Raw genomic sequence first — 20,609 nt, 5'->3', positions numbered from 1 at the left:
GTGATCAGATCTGTTTGTATCTATCTTTGTTTGAATTTTCTTGGTTAGATTTTAATCTTTCCTTGTATTGTCCTTATGTGATATCAAGTTGCTAGTTTTATTTCAATGATTATAGGAAAATTGTCCTAACAATATGCTTAATTTAAGATTATGATTGTAACTTTATTATAATTTAGAATATTTTCCATTTTAAATAAAATTAATAATTTTTTTTTAAAAAAATTGAAAATTGTAAATAGTCTCAAGAAGAATATATAAAAATTATTTAATTTGAAAAAAATATATATATAGTTTAAATTTTAATAGATATTTTGAGCTTTATATTGTTGAACTATTTTTTATTGGGTAAAGTACACAATTAGTCCCTCAGTTATAGGATAATGCTTTATTGAGTTCCTCAACTATTAAAAATTACAAAATAATTTTTCGACTATAGGGTATTGCTTTGTTGAGTTCTTCGACTATTAAAAGTTACAAAATAGTCACTTGACTATTTTTTATATTCCAAACTTATCATTTTCCATTCAGCTCAAACTACAGTCTATTTTTTAACAGAGAATGACGAGTTTGAAACATATTAAATAGTCAGGTGATCATTTTGTAACTTTTCATAAATGAAAAACTTAACAAAACAACATTCTATAATCGAATGACCATTTTATAATTTTTAATAGTCGAATAACTCAATAAACATCACCCTATAGTCAAAGGACCATTTGTATACTTGATCCTTTTTTATTTTGGATGTACATTTTATATATGGTCGACATTTTAACAATTGTTTAAAAGCTTGAAACAGACAGGTATCAATAACAAGACCAAAATGCAAACCCCACTACATTTGCTCATCGCTGCTGACGGTAGGGTTCACAGATCACATTGCAGCTATGAAATACGGTTATCTTATTAAATGTTCCATCGAGGAATGGGAAAACCCCACTTCTTTTTTTTCTTCTTCAAATTTTTGATCCTCATGAGATTACGAGGCCATGTAAACAATGCAGATTTATACTAATAAAATACATCTGTGTCTGAGGGATTCAATTCATATATGTTCCATGCATTTGTCAACAGATCATATGCAAACCCATTAGATTTTATCCGGAAACTAAATTTGGAGCAGATTCTGTTCTGTCTAGTATTTTGAGGGAAGGACCATCTAGACACAGCCACCCCTGAGTGCAAGCACAAGATGCAGCACAGAGCCACCCTCAATATTGTAGTCGAGCGCTGTCTTATCGTCTGCAAGTTGCTTCCCAGCATATATAAGCCTGTTACAAGTGGCCAAAACATTTTGGTTTAAATTAAAAAGGCAAGATGGCTCAATGTCAAAACATGCATTAAATTGACAGAGTCAAGAACCAGAGCACTCGGTTATGAACTTAACCCAAGACCTTGGACAGTCAAACAAGTCATTTGGACCAGATACATGTACCTATGACCAAATCATGTTTTACCTCTTAATAATTATGGAATTTAAACTATGAGCTACCTTCCTGATTAATTTGGAACAAAATACCTAAATAAAGAATATACATAAATACAGAAAAGTAGTGAAATAAAGTATTTTGTTTGGAGATATATGGTCAAGTAGTAGTACCCCAAGAAATTATATATCCAATGGAAAAAAATACATTAAGAATTTCAAATCGCAACAACAATCCAAAAGCATGTCACTAATCAAATCAATTATAGAGATACATTCAGTAAAACAGAGAAGACCAAAATGGGCATACCTTTGCTGAACTGGAGGAATTCCTTCTTTCTCTTCAACCCGTTCCTTGATTCGATCAATGGTATCAGTTGGTTCGATGTCAATTTCAATTTCTTTCCCAGTGAGAGTCTTCACCTTGATCATGGTTCCTCCCCTAAGCCTCAAAACAAGGTGAAGAGTGGACTCCTTTTGGATGTCATAATCAGCTAGTGTTCGGCCATCTTCCAGTTGCTTACCAGCAAAAATCAACCTCTGCTGGTCAGGAGGGATGCCTTCTTTATCCTAGAAAATGTAATCCATGGTCATTAATCATGAAGAAAGCATTATGTTCAAACAACGTCCTCTTGGGCAAATAGATGAAATTAAAACAGCATTGACACACAGGATTTGGAATTTGCTTTATCATCAATTTAATATTTCTACTACAACAGATATCACCATTAGATTAGAATGTTTGAATAAGTTATCTGCACAAAAATACTGGATTCGGATATCAAATTCGGATATCAGACACTATTTGAACCAAAATCAAAGTGCCTTTGACTAATGGATATCGAACTATTCATATCTGAAATTGCTTCCAAACCGCTGATTGTAAATCTAATATCTGAATCCATAAAAAATGGACCGGACAGAGTCGAATCCAATTTTTTTACCATACATTGACATCCCAAAAGTAATTTCTATGCAAATATTCAGGGAAGTGCTAAGTACATATAAAAGTAGAAGGATTAGACAACCTTCTTTAAACCTAAGTTTGCAGTTCCGTAAGAGGAAAAAATAACTAAATATATATATGATAATAATAAAGGAATCATTCATTAAGATCAAATTTATCTCCTGTAAAACTAAGTTGGCAAAAACTCAACATATAGTGTAAGAAAACAATCGAAATCGAACATTAGATTATGTGTAACAGGATGGACTAAGAAAAACCTGAATTTTGGCCTTGACATTGTCGATCGTGTCGCTGCTCTCGACCTCGAGGGTGATAGTCTTCCCGGTTAGGGTTTTGACGAATATTTGCATCTTCTTATAGGTTTTCAGTTACTACAAAACATAAAAAGCGTCGTGATTCTCTAGTAAGATGACTTTTCGAAGACAAACGAGATTAAGAAGCAAATTTTGGCTGAAATTTTACCTGCTGATCCCCAAATCCGAACGAAGCGATGACTGAACAACTTTGTGATTGGACTGTGGAGACATCCCAGCTAGTTATGCTTCTTAGATCTCCGGTTTTGGACTCTTCTTTGGGCCTCCGCCCAATTCCTTTTGTTGAACCGAAAATAATGTAGCTTTGATTTTCTACTATACGGTAGACATGTACAAGTTCTTGAAGACGCTTTTCAATCCACTCAAGTTGCTGCGATCAAAGTATTAGGGACTAAAACTGTTATTAAATTTAAGAAACTGAATCAGTTTGTATAAAAATGTGTGTAAATTTTAGGGACTATAATTATTATTGTACCGTATCATATTATCATTTTGATTAAATCAGCATTTAAATTTAATGGTAGGATACCAAAATAGAAATAAAGTGTAATGCTAAATATGATTTTATAAAAAATAATAATTGAGTGACTAATAGTAAAACATAAAAATGTATGAGGTACCAAAATAAATATTTTACCCTATTTTTTTCGCTCTTCATAATTTAGGGTAAACTACACTTTTAATACCTAAATTATCAGTTTTATTTTGTTTTAGTATCTAAACATTCATTTATTTCAAAATCATACCTAATATTTACTTTTTGTTCTGTTTTGGTACCTCGTGAAAATTACAACCCACCCGCCATCGGAGCTCCGGGATGATTTGCGGTAGATTAAGCAAGCATAAAATTTTGTTTGTTCAAATTTGGGGGCCATATTCTCTCCGACAGCGAGTTGTGCATGCTAAGCACTGGATTTCCATAACCGATAAGTCATTAAAACTGTTGGAAACGTTGTCATCTTGCAGAAAATGGAGGGAGGAGACATATCACGATTCCATTTTATAGAGAAGCAATTGCTCAACTGTCGTTCGACAAATGTCGACAGATCTGCTTAAGATTTTCGGGATTAGAGAGGTTGGTGACGATGAGGCCGGGGTGGGTGGGCGGGGAGTTTGTGATTTGGGGTTTAAGTTTAGGATTTATGATATAATTTTTGAGTTTGGAGTTTGAGTATAAGATTTAAGGTTTTTAACTTAATTAATTTTTATTATAATCTTATATAATATAAATATTAATAAAATAATAATAATAAATGTAAAGTTATAGAAAATATTAATAAAATAAGTTTAAGCGACTAAAATATGAACAATTATAAAGTTTAGTAAGTAAATTGAAAATATCTAAAATTTAGTTACTACAATACAAGTGAAAAGATAATTGAATGATGAATTTTATAATTTACCCATATTAAAAGTAAAAAGAATAGACCTAATTCTTTTCTATCTCTGATGGTCATCACCTCGGGCTGGAGGGGAACTCTTTTTCCTCTAAAACACCTTTCTGTCGGTGTTGTCGATTAGAAGGAATTTTTAGGAAGAGAACGAGAAGGAGAGGGGGAAGAAGTTTTATTTTCTTTATGGATAAGAGATGCAGAGGCTGCGGTATTGGAATGGCGTCGGAGATGGACTTGAACATCAACATGTACATTAACATGGTGCTTTACAAACTCAACTTCCTGCTGCCTTCTGATTTTGCTTTCGAACGATTCACGCCTTGGTTTCGCTTATTCAATCTCCCGTAACCCTAGTTCTTATTTCGTTTCTTATTTAGAGTTGAGGTATTTAGTATTCGGTCTTCCTGAATTACTTTATATTTAAATTATTTTAGTTTTCAGGTTTCCATTTTTTTCAATTGATTTTGATTCAAGCCTAGAAGCATTATAACCTTTATAAGATCGTTGCTTGTGCTTTCTGTTTGTACCTTGATTCCAAGTAATACTAATTATCAGGGATTACTTGTGGTCTGCTGTTTTGGATTTTGCTTGTGCTCGAATTTAAGATTTTTTAAAATACTGCCTTATTTTTCAGCAAAAGTATTTGCTTTATTACAGGATGGTTATATATATATATAATATATGAACAAAGTACCATAGATTAGCTGGAACCATTTAAGAATATCTCGAACCATAAACCATTGATTCTGTTCAATTTTTTGTTTCCTTTACAAAGTGTTTTGGCATTGCTTGTCAAAATAACTGTTGATAGGATGAGTGGTCTAGATTTTTCTAGTTATGCAGACTACTTTAGGGCAGTTGCTTAGTGCTCAATAGGCTGGTTGTTATCTTTTCAGTTTGAATGAACAGTAAACTGTATCTTTGTTCAGGTCACTCTAAGAATTGTTTCCCTCCGTGGTGTCAAGTGTTGCAAACAGAAGAGGAGGGAAGGAACTTGTATTCAAAATCAGCAACTAATAATTGATCAAAAACGAATCTTCCCATCAGCTCCCCTTTTAAAAAGATGTCTTCTACACAAGGTAAGGGCAAACCATCAGGTTGGACTGCCTTTGATCTTAAGCAGCGGCAGAAAGAAACTGAAAATGACCCTTTCCCTCCTATAGCAATTAGTTTGGCAGCTCTCAATCCCTGCACAAACCAAACAAATCACAATGATCTTTCTGCAAAGTCTTTCTCATCTGTGCTGAAGCCTTCTGGCAATTTTCCAGCTTTGAAACAGAATAAGGATTCCATAAAATCAACAAACATGGGTCTGTGCACTAAAGTTATAAGCCAAAACTTCCTCCGCATGTAAAGTAATAATTAATAAATATTTAATTAGATGTATTTTTATGAATTACACGGGGAACGTATATTTCAAATATTTTTTTATATAGTCTGTTTTTCTATTTTTTTTATTACATTGAACGTTCACATTCTTAATATTCTTGGTGTTCGAATACAAAACTTCATTACTGTTTGGGCATGAACTTAAGGTCTGGGCCTTAATAAGGGTTCAACAAATCAAGATCAACCCACAATCCTAAATTCGGTTACCCTTTCCACCCCTAATCTCTAACGAGAGTTTAACCCAAACAGACCCGGCAAAGTTCTTCCTGTCCAAATTTTGTCGCTCATATCCCTAACAACCTTATCCCCAAAACCTTCAACCCCAACAATTTTATCTAACCCCAAAATCAACACACACACAAAACTAGTAAAAAAGAGGAAGAAAAAATTCCATTGATTGAAACTTTATTTATTTTTTTTAATTTTGAATAGAATCTAGAATTCATTAGATGTCAATAGTATCAAGAATTACTTCATTTTTTATACATTCCGGTTTATCATGAAAGAATCATACATGATTGTTCCTCGACAAAATCCAATGAGTCAAAGTGTGCATCACCCGATTTTCCTCGTGGTTGACATAATGTACATTGATGTTCGATACCCCAACAAGAGAAGAGCTTGCCTCGTTGAGCAGTAATCTAACAACACATTTGAAACTTACAGAAGAAAATAATCTGAGTAGAAAGAAAAAGAAAAATTAAGATTTGTCTTTTTAGTCGAAGCCATCCAAAATGATTGAGGACTTTGTTCTTGGACCTGAAAGATGAAAAGTGAGGGAACGATGAGAGGAGCAATATGTTGGAAGGGCAGCTCGATCCGGTTAGATAAGGAGATCATTGAGGTATATTTTTTGGACTCTTGTGGTTTATTTTTTAAAAATCCGATCTTGGGTTTGGGTTCGAGGTGAGAAAAGAGTTCAAATTGATATTTTGATGATTTTGCTTGTTGTTAATGATAAATGACGGTGACATGATGACACAAGCTACAATAAAAAAAGTGATTGTAATGGTTGTTATTTGTAGAGATTTCAGGTTTGAGCATGTTATATAAATGGTGTTAGAGCGTTAATTGTCAAATAAATAAGAGTCTTTCAAACATATACTACATTGTAATCAATATAAACTAATAAAAAATCCTTAAATGAAGTCATTTTTGACAGATTCAACCTAGTTGATCCGACCTAACCAGGACCTACATCCTTATATTGTTTTTATTAATTAATGACATTTTATCTTTTTAATTTTGATTTTTTTTAATTTACTCTTCTACATTTATTTATTTATTTTCTAACATTATTTATTTTTACTCTTATTATTTATCTATTGTTAATATTTTTTTAGTATCATTTATTCAAAAAATATCCGTATGAATTTTTTTCTTAAATATTTTTTAGACTATTATTTTATTATCATAAGTAAAGGAGTAGTGTCCAAGTAATTGGATTGCAACCTTTATATTTATTTGTAACAAAAGAACATCCTTCTTAAAATGATGTGATTTTTAAAAAGAAAAATGAAGATGTTAAAGGTAACTCCATTTTAAAAGCTTATACAATTTTGTCAAGAAAAATATTTTGTCTAATATGGATTTGTTTTAGAAGTCAAGCCACGAGTTTTAAAAATGTATGAAAGCATATTAAAGTCAAGCAATATGGGAATGAGACCCTGTTAGAAAGAAAAGATTCTTAGTTCAAATATCAGTGAATACTTTCTTGGGTGTATATGATATTTGTTTCATAACCTTGAACCATGACCTACATTATATATCTTTAAAAGGTTTAATTTAATCATATATAAATACTTGAGTTGGAGAGTTCATCTTTAGATTTCATTTAACTATCTAGGATTAACAATTTGGTTACAAATTTTTTAAATTCTTTTGATGTATGATTGTGAGCACCATTTTTTTATTCAAACCTCATGCTTCTTACACATCATTTTTATAAATGCCCCATCTTTTGCCCATTGCTTCCCCCACGTGAAGACAACCTTTTGCCACCCATACTCCCACTCATATGCAAATAACACCTAAATTAGCCATCCACTACAAATCCACTAAACCAAATCAAACCTACTCCACCGAAAATCCATTAAAAAAATCCCACATACTCGATGCCAGATCATTCAGCAACAAAGAAGAAGGCATAAAGAGGGGGCATTCAAAAACGAGGGGGAAAAAAGGAATACAGAGGGGAGATGGGTCATTCAAAAATCATCAAAAATAAAGGAAAACATTTTGTAAGAGGACTTCTAGTGAAAAGAGGGAGGTTCTGTTTCTGATTCGAACAAATATCAATGTAATCTTGTAGGTTTATTTGAAATTTCTACTTTCATTTTTCTTTCATGTTTATTTGCGTGTGCTTGTAATATTTTGAAACTGAAAAATAAATAGAAAGGGAGCCGAGGGTCTCGAGGTCTAAGAGTCTTTCATGGTGGCTTAAGAATCGTTTTAGAGGTTAGACGAGAGAAAGGATAAGCCAGGGTTGTGAAGCGAGGGATCGGTTTTGAGCGGCGTGAGGGATGTCTCGAAGGTCTCGGTTTGAAGGCTAGCAAGGCGAGGCGAGAGTTCACTTGAGTTCTTCCAAAGTTTAGATGCAAATTGAATAACTCACTCTTTTTGTAGTAGAACAACGAAATCACATAAAGTTTTATTTGAGCACCAGAACTTGAGCTACTCTTGACCGCATTATATCCCATTGACCTGTTGTGAGTAGAGAGATTGGAGAGGGGCAAAGCTGTTGTGTGTGTTGTTCTGCGTGATTTACTTAGGTTTAGTGTAGCTTTTATATTAAATAGTTTGGGTTAATTAATTTTTGGCCACCAAGATTTTAGGGTAATTTGCTCTTGTACCCCTTAGCTTTAACCGCGTATTTTTAGTTTAGTCACCTGTATGATCATTTTCAATTTTTTTTATTTGTCCTATTGTCTTTAATTTTCAGTTTTGTTTTTTCTGTTTTATTCTTTTGGATTAATTCTTTTCATACCCTTATTAGTTAAGCACATTTTTATTTTAATCCCTGTTCTAATTATTAAGATTGAACGTTTAATTATACCTCATTTCGTTTTAGCTCATTTGGTTTATTAGTAGTAGATTTAATTTTATAATGACATTTATATATATAGCATGTACATATTATATTATTAAATGTTATTTTCAACTTTAAGTAAATAATATTAATAGAATATTTATGATTGTTAATTGATATAGCATAAAAGATAATCTTTTCTTTATTAAACCCACTAAACATATTTTATAAATCATCCACTAAATTGCCAAAAGTTTAGGTGATCCACGTTTTGGAGTCAAGTGGGGTTAGGTTCATGCATAAATAGACCACATTATTCTAGTGGAGGTTCACATGTTTTTAGGGTGAATGGGTTATTCTATGTAAGAAATATTGTTTATGCTTATTAAGTTAATATATATTTATGCTTGTTGTACAAATGGTGGCTTTTTATGTCTTGTATTCATGTGCGTGCTATATATATATGTATGTGTTGGCATATAAATGGTTATTTTGCATCTCATGAACCCATGCATAATGAATAGTTATATATATATATATATATATGTATGCACCATGCGTGTATCTCATAGTAAATAATAGTCTTTCTATCAAATGGTTTTCTGTCTTTTAATTTCATCAATTAATTTAATGTGTAAAGTCATATGAGATTGTTAAAATACTGATATAATTGCATGTGTTTTTCGTTCGATCTGCATGATACCCTCACGTGCATAACTTGATATCGTTATATAATTGGATTAAGGGTAATATCCTTTTAATTTAAAATTGTTTTAAGTTGGTTGTCTTAACGTATTAGATATCCGCTTTTGATGATTTTAAATTAGAAGTATATCCCATTAGTAACACTTAAAAATTGATTCATCACTTTAAAATTTGGGAATGGAAGAAAAAGAAATGTTCGGCTATTTAAATTTGTCGAGAAAAGGTTGGTATACCTCATCTAAGATATGATCTCGATATTTTTAAATAATCGAATATTCTTTATCTTTCTAAAAACTCAGTAATTTTAATTTAATCTATTTGGGTGTTTTTGAATATTGTAAAATTCATATTTGTTGTTTTATGGGATCAAAAGTCAAATTAAGTTTGAATTTGTAAAGTTTATTGCAAAGACAATTAATTAATCGACTACGTACCGATTTAGGGCGTTGTGGGTGTGCTAATCCTTCCCCACACGTAACCGACTCCCGAACTCAAATTTTGGTAATGTAGACCCCAAGTTTGTCTTTTTAATTAAAATTAATATTTTATTAAAATGGAAAATATGTTTTTTTGGTGCTCAATCACACCCTAATCAAAGATTGGTGGTGACTCTTTGAATCGTGTTTTTTATTTGTAAAGGAAATCCCAAATTTCTTGAAACGAGAGTTTTTTTTAAATCACATTCACTTTTAATTTAAATTTAATTTGAAGATAATAATTGAATAACTCACTCTTTTTGTAGTGGAACAACGAACGCACATAAAGTTTTATTTAAGCACCAGAACTTGAGCTACTCTTCACCGCATTATATCCCATTGACCGGTTGTGAGTAGAGAGATTGGAGAGGGGCAAAGCTGCTGTGTGTGTTGTTCTGCGTGATTTACTTAGGTTTAGGTTTAGTGTAGCTTTTATATTAAATAGTTTGGGTTAATTAATTTTTAGCCACCAAGATTTTAGGGTAATTTGCTCTCGTACCCCTTAGCTTTAACCGCATATTTTCAGTTTAGTCACCTGTAGGATCATTTTCGAATTTTGTTTTTTATTTGTCCTGTTCTAATTATTAAGATTGAATTTTTAATTATACCTGTTGGGATTTTCAGACACTCGAATCGACAATCGGAATTGCTTGCAAAGAGGGTCGGGATCGGTTTTTGAGTATATGAAGTAAGGAGATTGAAAGATAGATATTTGCACAGCGATTTATAGTGGTTTGACTTCTCAACCAAGTCTACATCCACTACCTTAGCTATCCACACTAAGGATTTTCCAACAAATTCACTAATTTGTTCTTTCTTTTGAGGACAAAGAGTAACCTTACAAACTCCCTAGTTTTTTCGGGCTAAATTAGAACCTTTCCCTAGCTTTTACACGGGAATAGCTAGAACCTTTCCCCTTTACAAAATGATAAAAGAAGTAAACAAATAAACCTCTCTAAGGTAGGTGTTTACAAGATTGAGCTCACAATAACAAAATATTTACAAGAGAAAGATGAAATAAGAATGAAAAACTCTTATCTTGTGTTTGATTGCTTAGATAGTTGTTCTCTCTTACTTATTCAAGTTTCCTTAGCTTGTATTTATACCTTGGAATGAGTTTGAAGTTGTATATAGCCGTTGGGGATGTTTTGGAGCCGTTTGGGGATGATTTTTCTGCTCAAAAAGGCTGCCTACGATAAAGGGTATCAGTTCCCCTTCATAGGGTGTCAGTACTACTTCATAAAATTCATATTAAACTAGCTGTTGCAGCCAAGGGGTATAGATACCCCTAGGGGGTATAGATGCCCTTCGAGCAATCTGGAATTTGAGCCTTCAGGGGGGCATGGATACCCCTGCAGGGGGTATCGGTGCCCTATAGCATTTTTGCTCAAATTCGAATTTTAATGGACTTTGAATTATTTTTGAAACCTTTTAAAACTTTGAATAAATTTAATTAAGTCCAAAAACATTTTGTAAATTCAATTCAAGTCCAAAAACCATTTTGCCTTAAATTGTTATATCAAAACATAGTTCAATAATCTCCCCCTTTTGATATAACAAAATTTGAAATTTGTTTTTGGCAAAACTCCCCCTTAATAAAAATGTTTAATGAAAAGATACCAATTGTTACAAAAGGATACTAATTGTTAAAAAGATAACCAAATGTTACCAATTGTTGGAAAATATATGAAAATGTTAAGCTCCCCCTTTTTCATTAAGAAATTGAATTTTTTTCAAACCAAAACTTCTTCCCCTTTTTGTTATATAAAAAATAATTCAATCTTTGAAGTTCAAAATAACTTTGGAGAGTAAGTGATAAATTTGGCATTTTAAAAATCATTTGAAAAATCAAAGCTCCCCCTCAATAAATGTATTTCAAACAAAAATTAAGCTTTAAGGTCTTGACACTTAAAAAAATGAATTTCAACAAAGAATAACAAACATGTTAGTAACACATGAAATTCAATGTATCCAAGTCTAAAATACTTTATGCAATACCAATTGTTGAAATTTGATATTAATACCAATTGTTTAAAATTAAGTGCATTTGCATAAAGTTTTCCAAAAATGTTATGCATTTTGAAAATTTTGATATCAATTGTTAGAGAGATATCATTTTCATTTAAACCATATGCATAATCATTTAAATTTAGGTCAAAAATTTAAAATTTTTAAATTCAAAACATTTGAAAAGTTGATATCAATTGTTAGAGAGATATCATTTGCATTTAAAACCAATTTTGACCAAAATTCATTATGATGAACAAAAAATTCTGAAAAATTATTAAAACATTAAAATGTTCATCATAACTTCCTTTTAACATACATGAGATCAAAAATAATACATAATTATTTAAAATCAAAACTCATGTATGTTTAAAATTAAATGAGCAACCAAATAACCAAAATTAAAAGCATTAAGCTTAAAGGTTACCCATTCTTTTTTCATGTGTGGCTAGAGCATCTTGAATATCATCATCTTCATCACCATTGCTCCCACACACCTACAAGAGACATTCATTTCGATTTTGGTATCCAAATTATTTTGGATCCTTGGACGTTAGTTTTAATGCCCCTTGTTCCCTTAGGAACCCATACTTGTCTAATTTTAAAATGTTTTCCTTTCTTTAAAGGACAAGTATGTTCCAAATGACAATGTGAGCATTTTGCCATTTTCAAACATAATAGGTTATTTTTAGAAATTAATTCTTTTCTTTTTTAAGTTAAGCTTAACTTCTAACTCAAAATTTTTCTTTTCTAAAACATTTATTTTGATTTTTGAAAGCTCTAAATCATTTTTCAAAATTTCATTTTGATTTTCAAAATCAACTTTTTCTTTCAAAATCAAATTATCTTTATTTTTGAGTTTTGAAATTAATTTCGTATATTTGGAATTCATGGTCTCAAATCCCAAATACAATCTATTATAAGCATATTGTAACTCATCAAAAGTAAATGAATTAAATTCATTTGAGTTAGAAGATACCTCAACTTCTTCTTGAGTGGCCATAAGGCATAGGTTGAATACTTCATCTTCATCATTGGAATTCTCTTCATCACTCCAAGATGCAACAAATGCCTTCTTCTTGCTCGACCCCTTTTTCTTTAGAAGAGGACATTCATACTTGATATGCCCCTTTCTTTGACAATTGAAGCACACCGGGGGACTCTTCTTCTTTGTTGATTCATGCTTCACTTCTTTAGAAATCATGAATCTCTTGAGTTCTTTCAAGAGCTTGACCATATCTTCTTCTTGTTCATCATCGTCTTCATCACCTCATCACTTGATTCTTGATAGATTCATTGGTGGACTTGAAGGCAATGGCTACCTCTTTTTTCTCTTTCATTTCTTCATCTTCCTTCACCATCATCTCATGAGTGAGAAGGGAACCAATTAGCTCTTCGAGAGTGAGAGACTTTAGGTTTTTAGCTTCGATAATGACCGTCTTCTTCGATTGCCACTCCTTTAGAAGAGAGTAGATCACCTTCCTCACAAGCTTCTCATTAGGGATTACTTCTCCATATCCCTTGAGACTGTTGACAATCACGGAAAATCTATCGTCATAGCTTTGATGTCTTCATCGGGTTTCATCTTGAAGTTCTCGTAGCTATGGTTGAGAAAACTTTTCTTTGATTCCCTCACTTCGTCGGTTCCTTCATGAGTAACTTGGAGCTTATCCCAAATCTCTTTGGCACTGGAACGAGATGATATTCTTCCATATTCATTTGGGCCTAAAGCACATAATAGAATATGTATAGCCTTAGAATTAAGTTGGAAATTTTTCTGCTCTTCTCTACTCCAATCGTTGTACTTGCCGAGTGGAGAAAAGTAACCGTCCATGATTGAGTTCCAAGCTCCTAGATTGTAGGATTGAATAAAGTACATCATCTTATTCTTCCAATATGCATAATTTCTCCATTGAAGAATGCTGGCTTGTTGACCGGTTGTGAATCCATAATAGGATAATTTTCAAGGTAATAAGCACCGGAGGAAAAAGTCAGTCATCAATCATCATATCAATGGTTAAACCTTTGAACGAGTTAGGCTCTGATGCCAATTGTTTGGATTTTCAGACGCTCGAATCGACAATTGAAATTGCTTGCAAAGAGGGTCGGGATCGGTTTTTTGAGTATAGGGAGTAAGGAGATTGAAAGATAGAGATTTGCACAGCGATTTAGAGTGGTTCGACTTCTCAACCAAGTCTACATCCATTACCTTAGCTATCCACACTAAGGATTTTCCAACAAATTCACTAATTTGTTCTTTCTTTTGAGGACAAAGAGTAACCTTACACACTCCCTAGTTTTTCCGGGCTAAACTAGAACCTTTCCCTAGCTTTTACACGAGATTAGCTAGAACATTTTCCCTTTACAAAATGATAAAAGATGTAAACAAATAAACCTCTCTAAGGTATGTGTTTACAAGATTAAGCTCACAAGAACAAAATATTTACAATAGAAAGATGAAATAAGAATGAAAAACTCTTCTCTTGTGTTTGATTGCTTGGATAATTGTTCTCTCTTACTTCTTCAAGTGTCCTTATCTTGTATTTATAGCTTGGAATGAGTTTAAAGTCGTATATAGTCGTTGGGGATGTTTTGAGCCGTTTGGGGATGATTTTTCTGCTCAAAAAGGCTGCCTACGATAAGGGGTATCGGTACCCCTTCATACAGTATCAGTACTACTTCATAAAATTCAAATTAAACTAGTCGTTGCAGCCAGGGGGTATGGATACCCCTGGGGGGGTATGGGTATGCCCCTATAGATACCCTCCGAGCAATCTAGAATTTGAACCTTCAGGGGGTATGGTACCCCTGCAGGGGGTATCGATACCCTATAGCATTTTTGTTCAAATTCAAATTTTAATGGACTTTGAATTATTTTTGAAACCTTTTAAACTTTGAATAAATTCAATTAAGTCCAAAAACATTTTGTAAATTCAATTCAAGTCCACAAACCATTTACCTTAAATTGTTATATCAAAACATAGTTTAACAATACCTCATTTCTTTTCAGCTCATTTGGTTTGTTAGCAGTAGATTTAATTTTATAATGATATTTATATATGTAGCATGTACATATTATATTATTAAATGCTATTTTCAACTTTAAGTAAATAATATTAATAGAATATTTATGATTGCTAATTGATATAGCATAAAAGATAATCTTTTCTTATTAAACCCACTAAACATATTTATAATCATCCACTAAATTGCCAAAAGTTTAAGTGATCCACGTTTTGGAGTCAAGTGGGGTTAGGTTCATGCATAAATAGACCATATTATGCTAGTGGAGGTTCACATGTTTTTAGGGTGAATGGGTTATTTTATGTAAGAAATATTGTTTATGCTTATTAAGTTAATATATATTTATGCTTGTTGTACAAATGGTGGCTTTTTATGTCTTGTATTCATGTGCGTGCTATATATATATGTATGTGTTGGCATATAAATTGTTATTTTGCATCTCATGAACCCATGCATAATGAATAGTTATATATATATATATGTATGCACCATGCGTGTATCTCATAGTAAATAATAGTATTTCTATCAAATGGGTTTCTATCTTTTAATTTCATCAATTAATTTAATGTATAAAGTCATATGAGATTGTTAAAATACTGATATAATTGCATGTATTTTTCGTTCGATCTGCATGATACCCTCACGTGCATAACTTGACATCGTTACATAATTGGATTAAGGGTAATATCCTTTTAATTTAAAATTATTTTAAGTGGGTTGTCTTAACGTATTAGATATCCGCTTTTGACGATTTTAAATTAGAAGTATATCCTATTAGTAACACCTAAAAATTGATTCATCACTTTAAAATTTGGGAATGGAAGAAAAAGAAATATTCGGCTATTTAAATTTGTCGAGAAAAGGTTGGTATACCTTATCTATGATCTTCTCGATATTTTTAAATAAGAATATTCTCTATCTTTCTAAAAACTCGGTAATTTTAATTTAATCTATTTGGGTGTTTTTGAATATTGTAAAATTCATATTTGTGTTTTATGGGATCAAAAGTCAAATTAAGTTCGAATTTGTAAAGTTTATTGCAAAGACAATTAACCTCTCCCGAACTCAATTTTGGTAATACAGACTCCATGTTTGTCTTTTTAATTAAAATTAATATTTTATTAAAATGGCAAATATGTTTCTTTTGGTGCCCAATCACACCCTAATCAAATATTGGTAGCGACTCTTTAAATCGTGTTTTTTATTCGTAAAGGAAATCCCAAATTTCTTGAAATGTGAGTTTTTTTTAAATCACATTCACTTTTAATTTAAATTTAATTTGAAGATAATAATTAAAAAGTGGTGTGGTTTTAATATCTCATCCGGGAAAAAAAATCGTTTCGACAGCTTGGCGACTCTGCTGGGGACTTTTAGAGAGTCACACCATTAGTCAATTAGTAAATTGTCTTTGTAAATAAAATTATAAATTCATTTTAATTTGGTTTTTGATCCCTTCTTTGTTTTTAAATAATTTTTGTTTGCATTTTGACTCTTAATTTTCTTAACCACCAAATAGTTGTATTGATCTCTTTGCTAATGTTTTTAGATTAAATAATTGTTCAGGGTCTTAAGCTTTCTGTTCAGTGTTGTTTGCTTTGTTTCCATTTTTCCTCACACACTGCACAACTTCATTTGCATAACATGAGCTAAAACCCCGCTCCGTCCTATTTAAGTAGGAGTAAGTAACTACTCCCTCGTGTGGTTTTCACCTCCGTACGGGATAGTGAAACACTCCTTGGGCTCACACCTTATAATCCTCGTGAGGTTTTCACCTCCGCAATGACATAAGGAAGTGTGTCCCCTCAAATTGAACTCGATCCGAAAGCCTGTGATGAGCAAGGATTGAGGGTTCGGTAGCCCAAGGGGGCACCAGCAAAAGACAATTTGAGGACCCCTTACTTATAACCGAACCCAGCATGTATGTAGTAAACTTAGAACTCATATACGGCCTTACCCATACCATATGATCATGTGAGAAGAGTACACAAGGAAAAGCTTATTTGAGCATTTTTTAATGAAATTTTAATTTCTCGAATAAATGTATGCGAACTAGAAATCATGCGGCATGCGGTTAAGTTTATTTTTTTCCAAATAAGCATGCGAACTAGATGGTATGAGGTTAGGATGTTCTATAAAAGAAGCATGGGGGTATATATCATGAAGAGTCGCAATTGTATGTTGACTACATGGTGTAATGAAATTTTGTTGTCTAAATGAAGGTTGTTCTATAGTGGTCACTTTGGAATTAACACCTTGTGCATTTGCATTCGCATTCTCGTTTGCATTAGCTTATTAAGCTATTTGCTATATATAATTATTGTCATCTATTATCATTTTTTATATTAACTAGTTTATATGTTGTTTTTCCTTTTTGCTTGCATATGTTCATGACATAATCAAGGTGTCGATTTGTGAGTGGTTATCATATTAAAAGGTTTTCATGATGAAAAAAGGGTTTCATGAGCAAGTAAACTATAACACAGCTAAGGAATGACATCCTGAAGAAACTCCAAGAATAATGGAGAGCTATGCGCCCGAGGATCGTATGTCCAACGAAGAGAAAAAGGAGATAAGAGAGATAAAGGAACAAATATCTAAGATGATGGATAAAATAACTTCTTTGGCCAAAGAAAAGAGACATCTCTAAAAGAAAAGATTGAGCTTGACAAAAATAGTTATATGATGCCAAGTACACAAAGGGTACTTTGGAACAGATAATCCTAATCAATATGAGAAATCACGCATAGTCACCATTCGTATCAATAAGTTGTCTGGAGACCCCAAGGAAATGGTGACAACTGTAGAAGTCCAGAAAGATGAAAGAAACCATGCAATTAGAAACTCATGGGGCTTTGAGAGCATACTTACAGCGTCAAGAGAAATAAACCTGAATATTCCAATTCAATCTAAGCTGAGAGGTGGCTCTTTCTCTGATTATATCCCTATATCATAAAAAGAGTTGTTTGACAAGCTTTTAGTTCCATTGAGAATTGCAACCGCCTTCAAACATTGAGTTCAACATCTTTGGATCATGAAGTTTTGGAGTTCGAAATGAAAGGTCGGCCAGTTTAGTGATTGATTGTCCCGTTAAGGTGGAGCCAAAAGTGTTCAAAAATAAGAATCAGTGGGGGCATCCAGGAAGAAGAAGATTTGCTAAAGGATGAAACTCAAGTTTGTTATTTGAGGAAAAAATAATAAACTGAATAGAGAGATGGAAGTACGTGATGCTTTTCAAAGGATAAGTATAACCTTTAAAAATGCTGGTATAGGAAATACCCCAGAAAAGTGGATAGGGGTCATTAAACTGAAGAAAGACGCTGAACACTGGAGAAAGAATTGTAAGGTGCATGAAGGTCGAGCCAAGAAGTTCTCTTGATTTACATATTGCAGAAAAAGGCGTGATACAACTGTTAATGATTTGGAAAGATGTCAAGCTGAGAATCATATTTTGAATTTTTCCATAGCCAATATGAGGCTTCATATCAGCGCCACAAGCGTGAGGTTGATGCTGAGCTAGAAACCACTAGAGCCAGGAACAAGAAATTGATGAGGATGGTATAATTTTGAAAATATTGCCCAAAAATTTCATAACATGAAGATTTTCTTATGAGGAAAATGAACAATACGTTTATCTCCAATAATTGACACGTAAGATGGAGGAAAAAGACACGTCATGAAAGAAGCTCTGATCCAAGCAGCCATTTAGCTCACAGTTGATTGATATAGCTGGCTTTGCAGAGAATTGGAAGATGGACAACTCAACACCCGAACATGAGTGGAAGTTACTTGGCTTTTGAGAGAGATAGAGAAGTTAGGAGTTAAGCTATTCCTTAGTGTAAGTTGTTTGATGTATCAAAACCTTGTGTTCAATGAAAGTTGTTTTAAGATGATCATTATGGAATGACACCTTTTGCATACATACATTTGTATCACATTTGTTATTTAAGCATTTTACATGCACTAGTTATGAAAACATAAATAATTTATGGAAGGGTTTTTTGAGTGATATCAGATGACAACAATGGAAACAATAGAGCAATCTCATGAGGGATCACAAGAGCGGTTACAGGAGCAGTTGGTCGGGTTACAGATGATCCAAGTGATGGCAACCAGGGCTGCTGATAGAGAAAAGATAACTGATAAGAGATATAAGTGTTATCAGACTAATACTTCGAGAATGATAACCTACCCTGGAGCTTCGCAATCATACCTAGGAAGAGCCTCATTATTCATGAGAAATTTGAAGGTGAATTTAAGCAGTTAAAAGAAGTAATTGGAGCTATTAAAAATTATGCCTCCCATAAAGAACTAGAAGTGAGAGAGCTCAGCTTGGTCCCTGATTTGGTCTACCACATGAATTTAGGATGCCTAATTTGAAAAATATGATGGCACCAGTTGACCCTAATTCATCTGAGAATGTTTGTAGAATGATGGAAGGGTACTTCATAATGATAATCTGTTGATTTACTACTTTCTGAATAGTCTTGATGGGCCAGCTATAGTATGGTATAACCATTTGAACCGAGAGAAAATCAAGAGATGGTCGATCTAGCTGATGCCTTTATGGGGCAATATCGAAATATTAAAGGCTTAGCTCCAAAGTGTCAGGATCTTCAGGGAATAAAGATGAAAGCCACTGAAAGTTTTAAAGAATATGTCTTAAGATGGAGAGGAGTGGCAGTACAAATTCAGCCTCCCCTGTCAGAAGAAGATATCATATACGTTTCGTCATTCTCTCATAGATCCTTTCTTCGAGTTAATGCTGGAAAACTCAGTAGGGGACTTAAGGATCTTATGACAACTGGGGAATTAATTGAAAATGAAATCAGTAAAGGAAACATAAAAGTCAGTTCCAAAGCTCAACTGATCAAAAAGTGAAAACTGATGATATAAATTAATGTCATGTCTATAACTGTAAAAGGAAAGAGCATCTAGTCATTACGACCGACCAAAGTAAGTCTCGAGATCAAGAATACTTTGGAGGTGTTCAAAATTTCTATCTCAGATCTTTACCCCCATTTGATTAAAGGTCAATACCTCACACCGAGGACAACGAAAGTCCTACTAACCCTTCTGCCCATAGCTATGATCAAGATAGTGTCTGTGATTTCCACTTGGGGACATCTGGACATTCTACGGTGAATTGCAGGCCGCTGTTAAAGGAGATAGAGATGCTTATTGAAAATGGGACGTTGACACAAGAATTGGTGAAACAATGGATGACGAGCTCGAGTGGGGCTTTGGACAGTTCAGAGAGTCTAACGAATACTCCACCAATCACAGCTGCAATAAATGCTCAGAATCAGGCCAAACTATCATCACCAAGGAGAATCTCTTTGGATCTGGACCCAATTTCTAGCCAGGGAAGAAAAAGCTGAAGGGGCAAGAAGAAGAGAGGGATGCCAGCCTGAAAAGAGAGGGTAGTGTTTTTTTAGAGAATAAGAAGAATACTTTCCAGTTTGGGAATGTTAATGCTGAACCGCAGTTATTGGATGTAATTGGGGAAGAGGTTCCAATTGAGGATCCAAAGCAAGATGCTTGAGGATGACGGGATTGAAAATTTGTGATTGGTATCTGACCTGGTTAAAAGAGCATCTAGTCATTACGACCGACCAAAGTAAGTCTCGAGATCAAGAAATACTTTGGAGGTGTTCAAAATTTCTATCCAGATCTTTACCCCATTTGATTAAAGGTCAATACCTCACACCGAGGACAACGAAAGTCCCACTAAACCTTCTGCCTATAGCTATGATCAGATAGTGTCTGTGATTTCCACTTGGGGACATCTGGACATTCTACGGTGAATGCAGGCCGCTGTTAAAGGAGATAGAGATGCTTATTGAAATGGGACGTTGACACAAGAATTGGTGAAACAATGG

General features: G+C 33.2%; 1 protein-coding gene and 1 long non-coding RNA gene across 3 annotated transcripts; one reads left to right on the top strand and one right to left on the bottom strand.

Moving 5' to 3' along the window:
• Positions 1-993: 993 nt before the first annotated feature.
• LOC120122317 (ubiquitin-NEDD8-like protein RUB2) lies at positions 994-2,960 on the bottom strand. 2 transcript variants are annotated; one of them, XM_039141465.1, is made up of 4 exons: positions 2,856-2,960; positions 2,651-2,764; positions 1,737-1,996; positions 994-1,271 (listed from the first exon to the last, which is right to left on the bottom strand). In XM_039141465.1, exons 2-4 carry the CDS (start codon positions 2,741-2,743, stop codon positions 1,160-1,162), a joined length of 465 nt encoding a protein of 154 aa, XP_038997396.1. In that variant the 5' UTR covers positions 2,744-2,764; positions 2,856-2,960; the 3' UTR covers positions 994-1,159. The 2 variants fall into 2 exon arrangements, with proteins under 2 accessions (XP_038997396.1, XP_038997397.1); XM_039141466.1 differs by having other exon boundaries at positions 2,651-2,768; positions 2,852-2,870.
• Positions 2,961-4,166: 1,206 nt separating this feature from the next.
• LOC120122319 lies at positions 4,167-5,126 on the top strand. The gene is made up of 2 exons (XR_005516071.1): positions 4,167-4,485; positions 5,031-5,126. It is a non-coding gene; the product is annotated as an uncharacterized LOC120122319 (long non-coding RNA).
• The last annotated feature ends 15,483 nt before the right edge of the window (positions 5,127-20,609 follow it).

The sequence above is a fragment of the Hibiscus syriacus genome, unplaced genomic scaffold (assembly GCF_006381635.1).
Source record: "Hibiscus syriacus cultivar Baekdansim isolate YM2019G1 unplaced genomic scaffold, ASM638163v2 tig00110386_pilon, whole genome shotgun sequence".
In the NCBI taxonomy this organism is placed as follows: Eukaryota; Viridiplantae; Streptophyta; class Magnoliopsida; order Malvales; family Malvaceae; genus Hibiscus; species Hibiscus syriacus.
Note: the sequence above shows the minus strand (reverse complement) of the source record. Positions and strands in the feature narration are given on the sequence as shown.

Coding starts and splice junctions, on each gene's coding strand:
- LOC120122317 (XM_039141465.1), bottom strand. CDS start 2,743: ATGCAAATATTCGTCAAAACCCTAACCGGGAAGACTATCACCCTCGAG. Junction 1,997..2,650: donor ATGTCAAGGCCAAAATTCAG/GTTTTTCTTAGT, acceptor TACATTTTCTAG/GATAAAGAAGGCATCCCTCC. Junction 1,272..1,736: donor ATTCCTCCAGTTCAGCAAAG/GTATGCCCATTT, acceptor CACTTGTAACAG/GCTTATATATGCTGGGAAGC.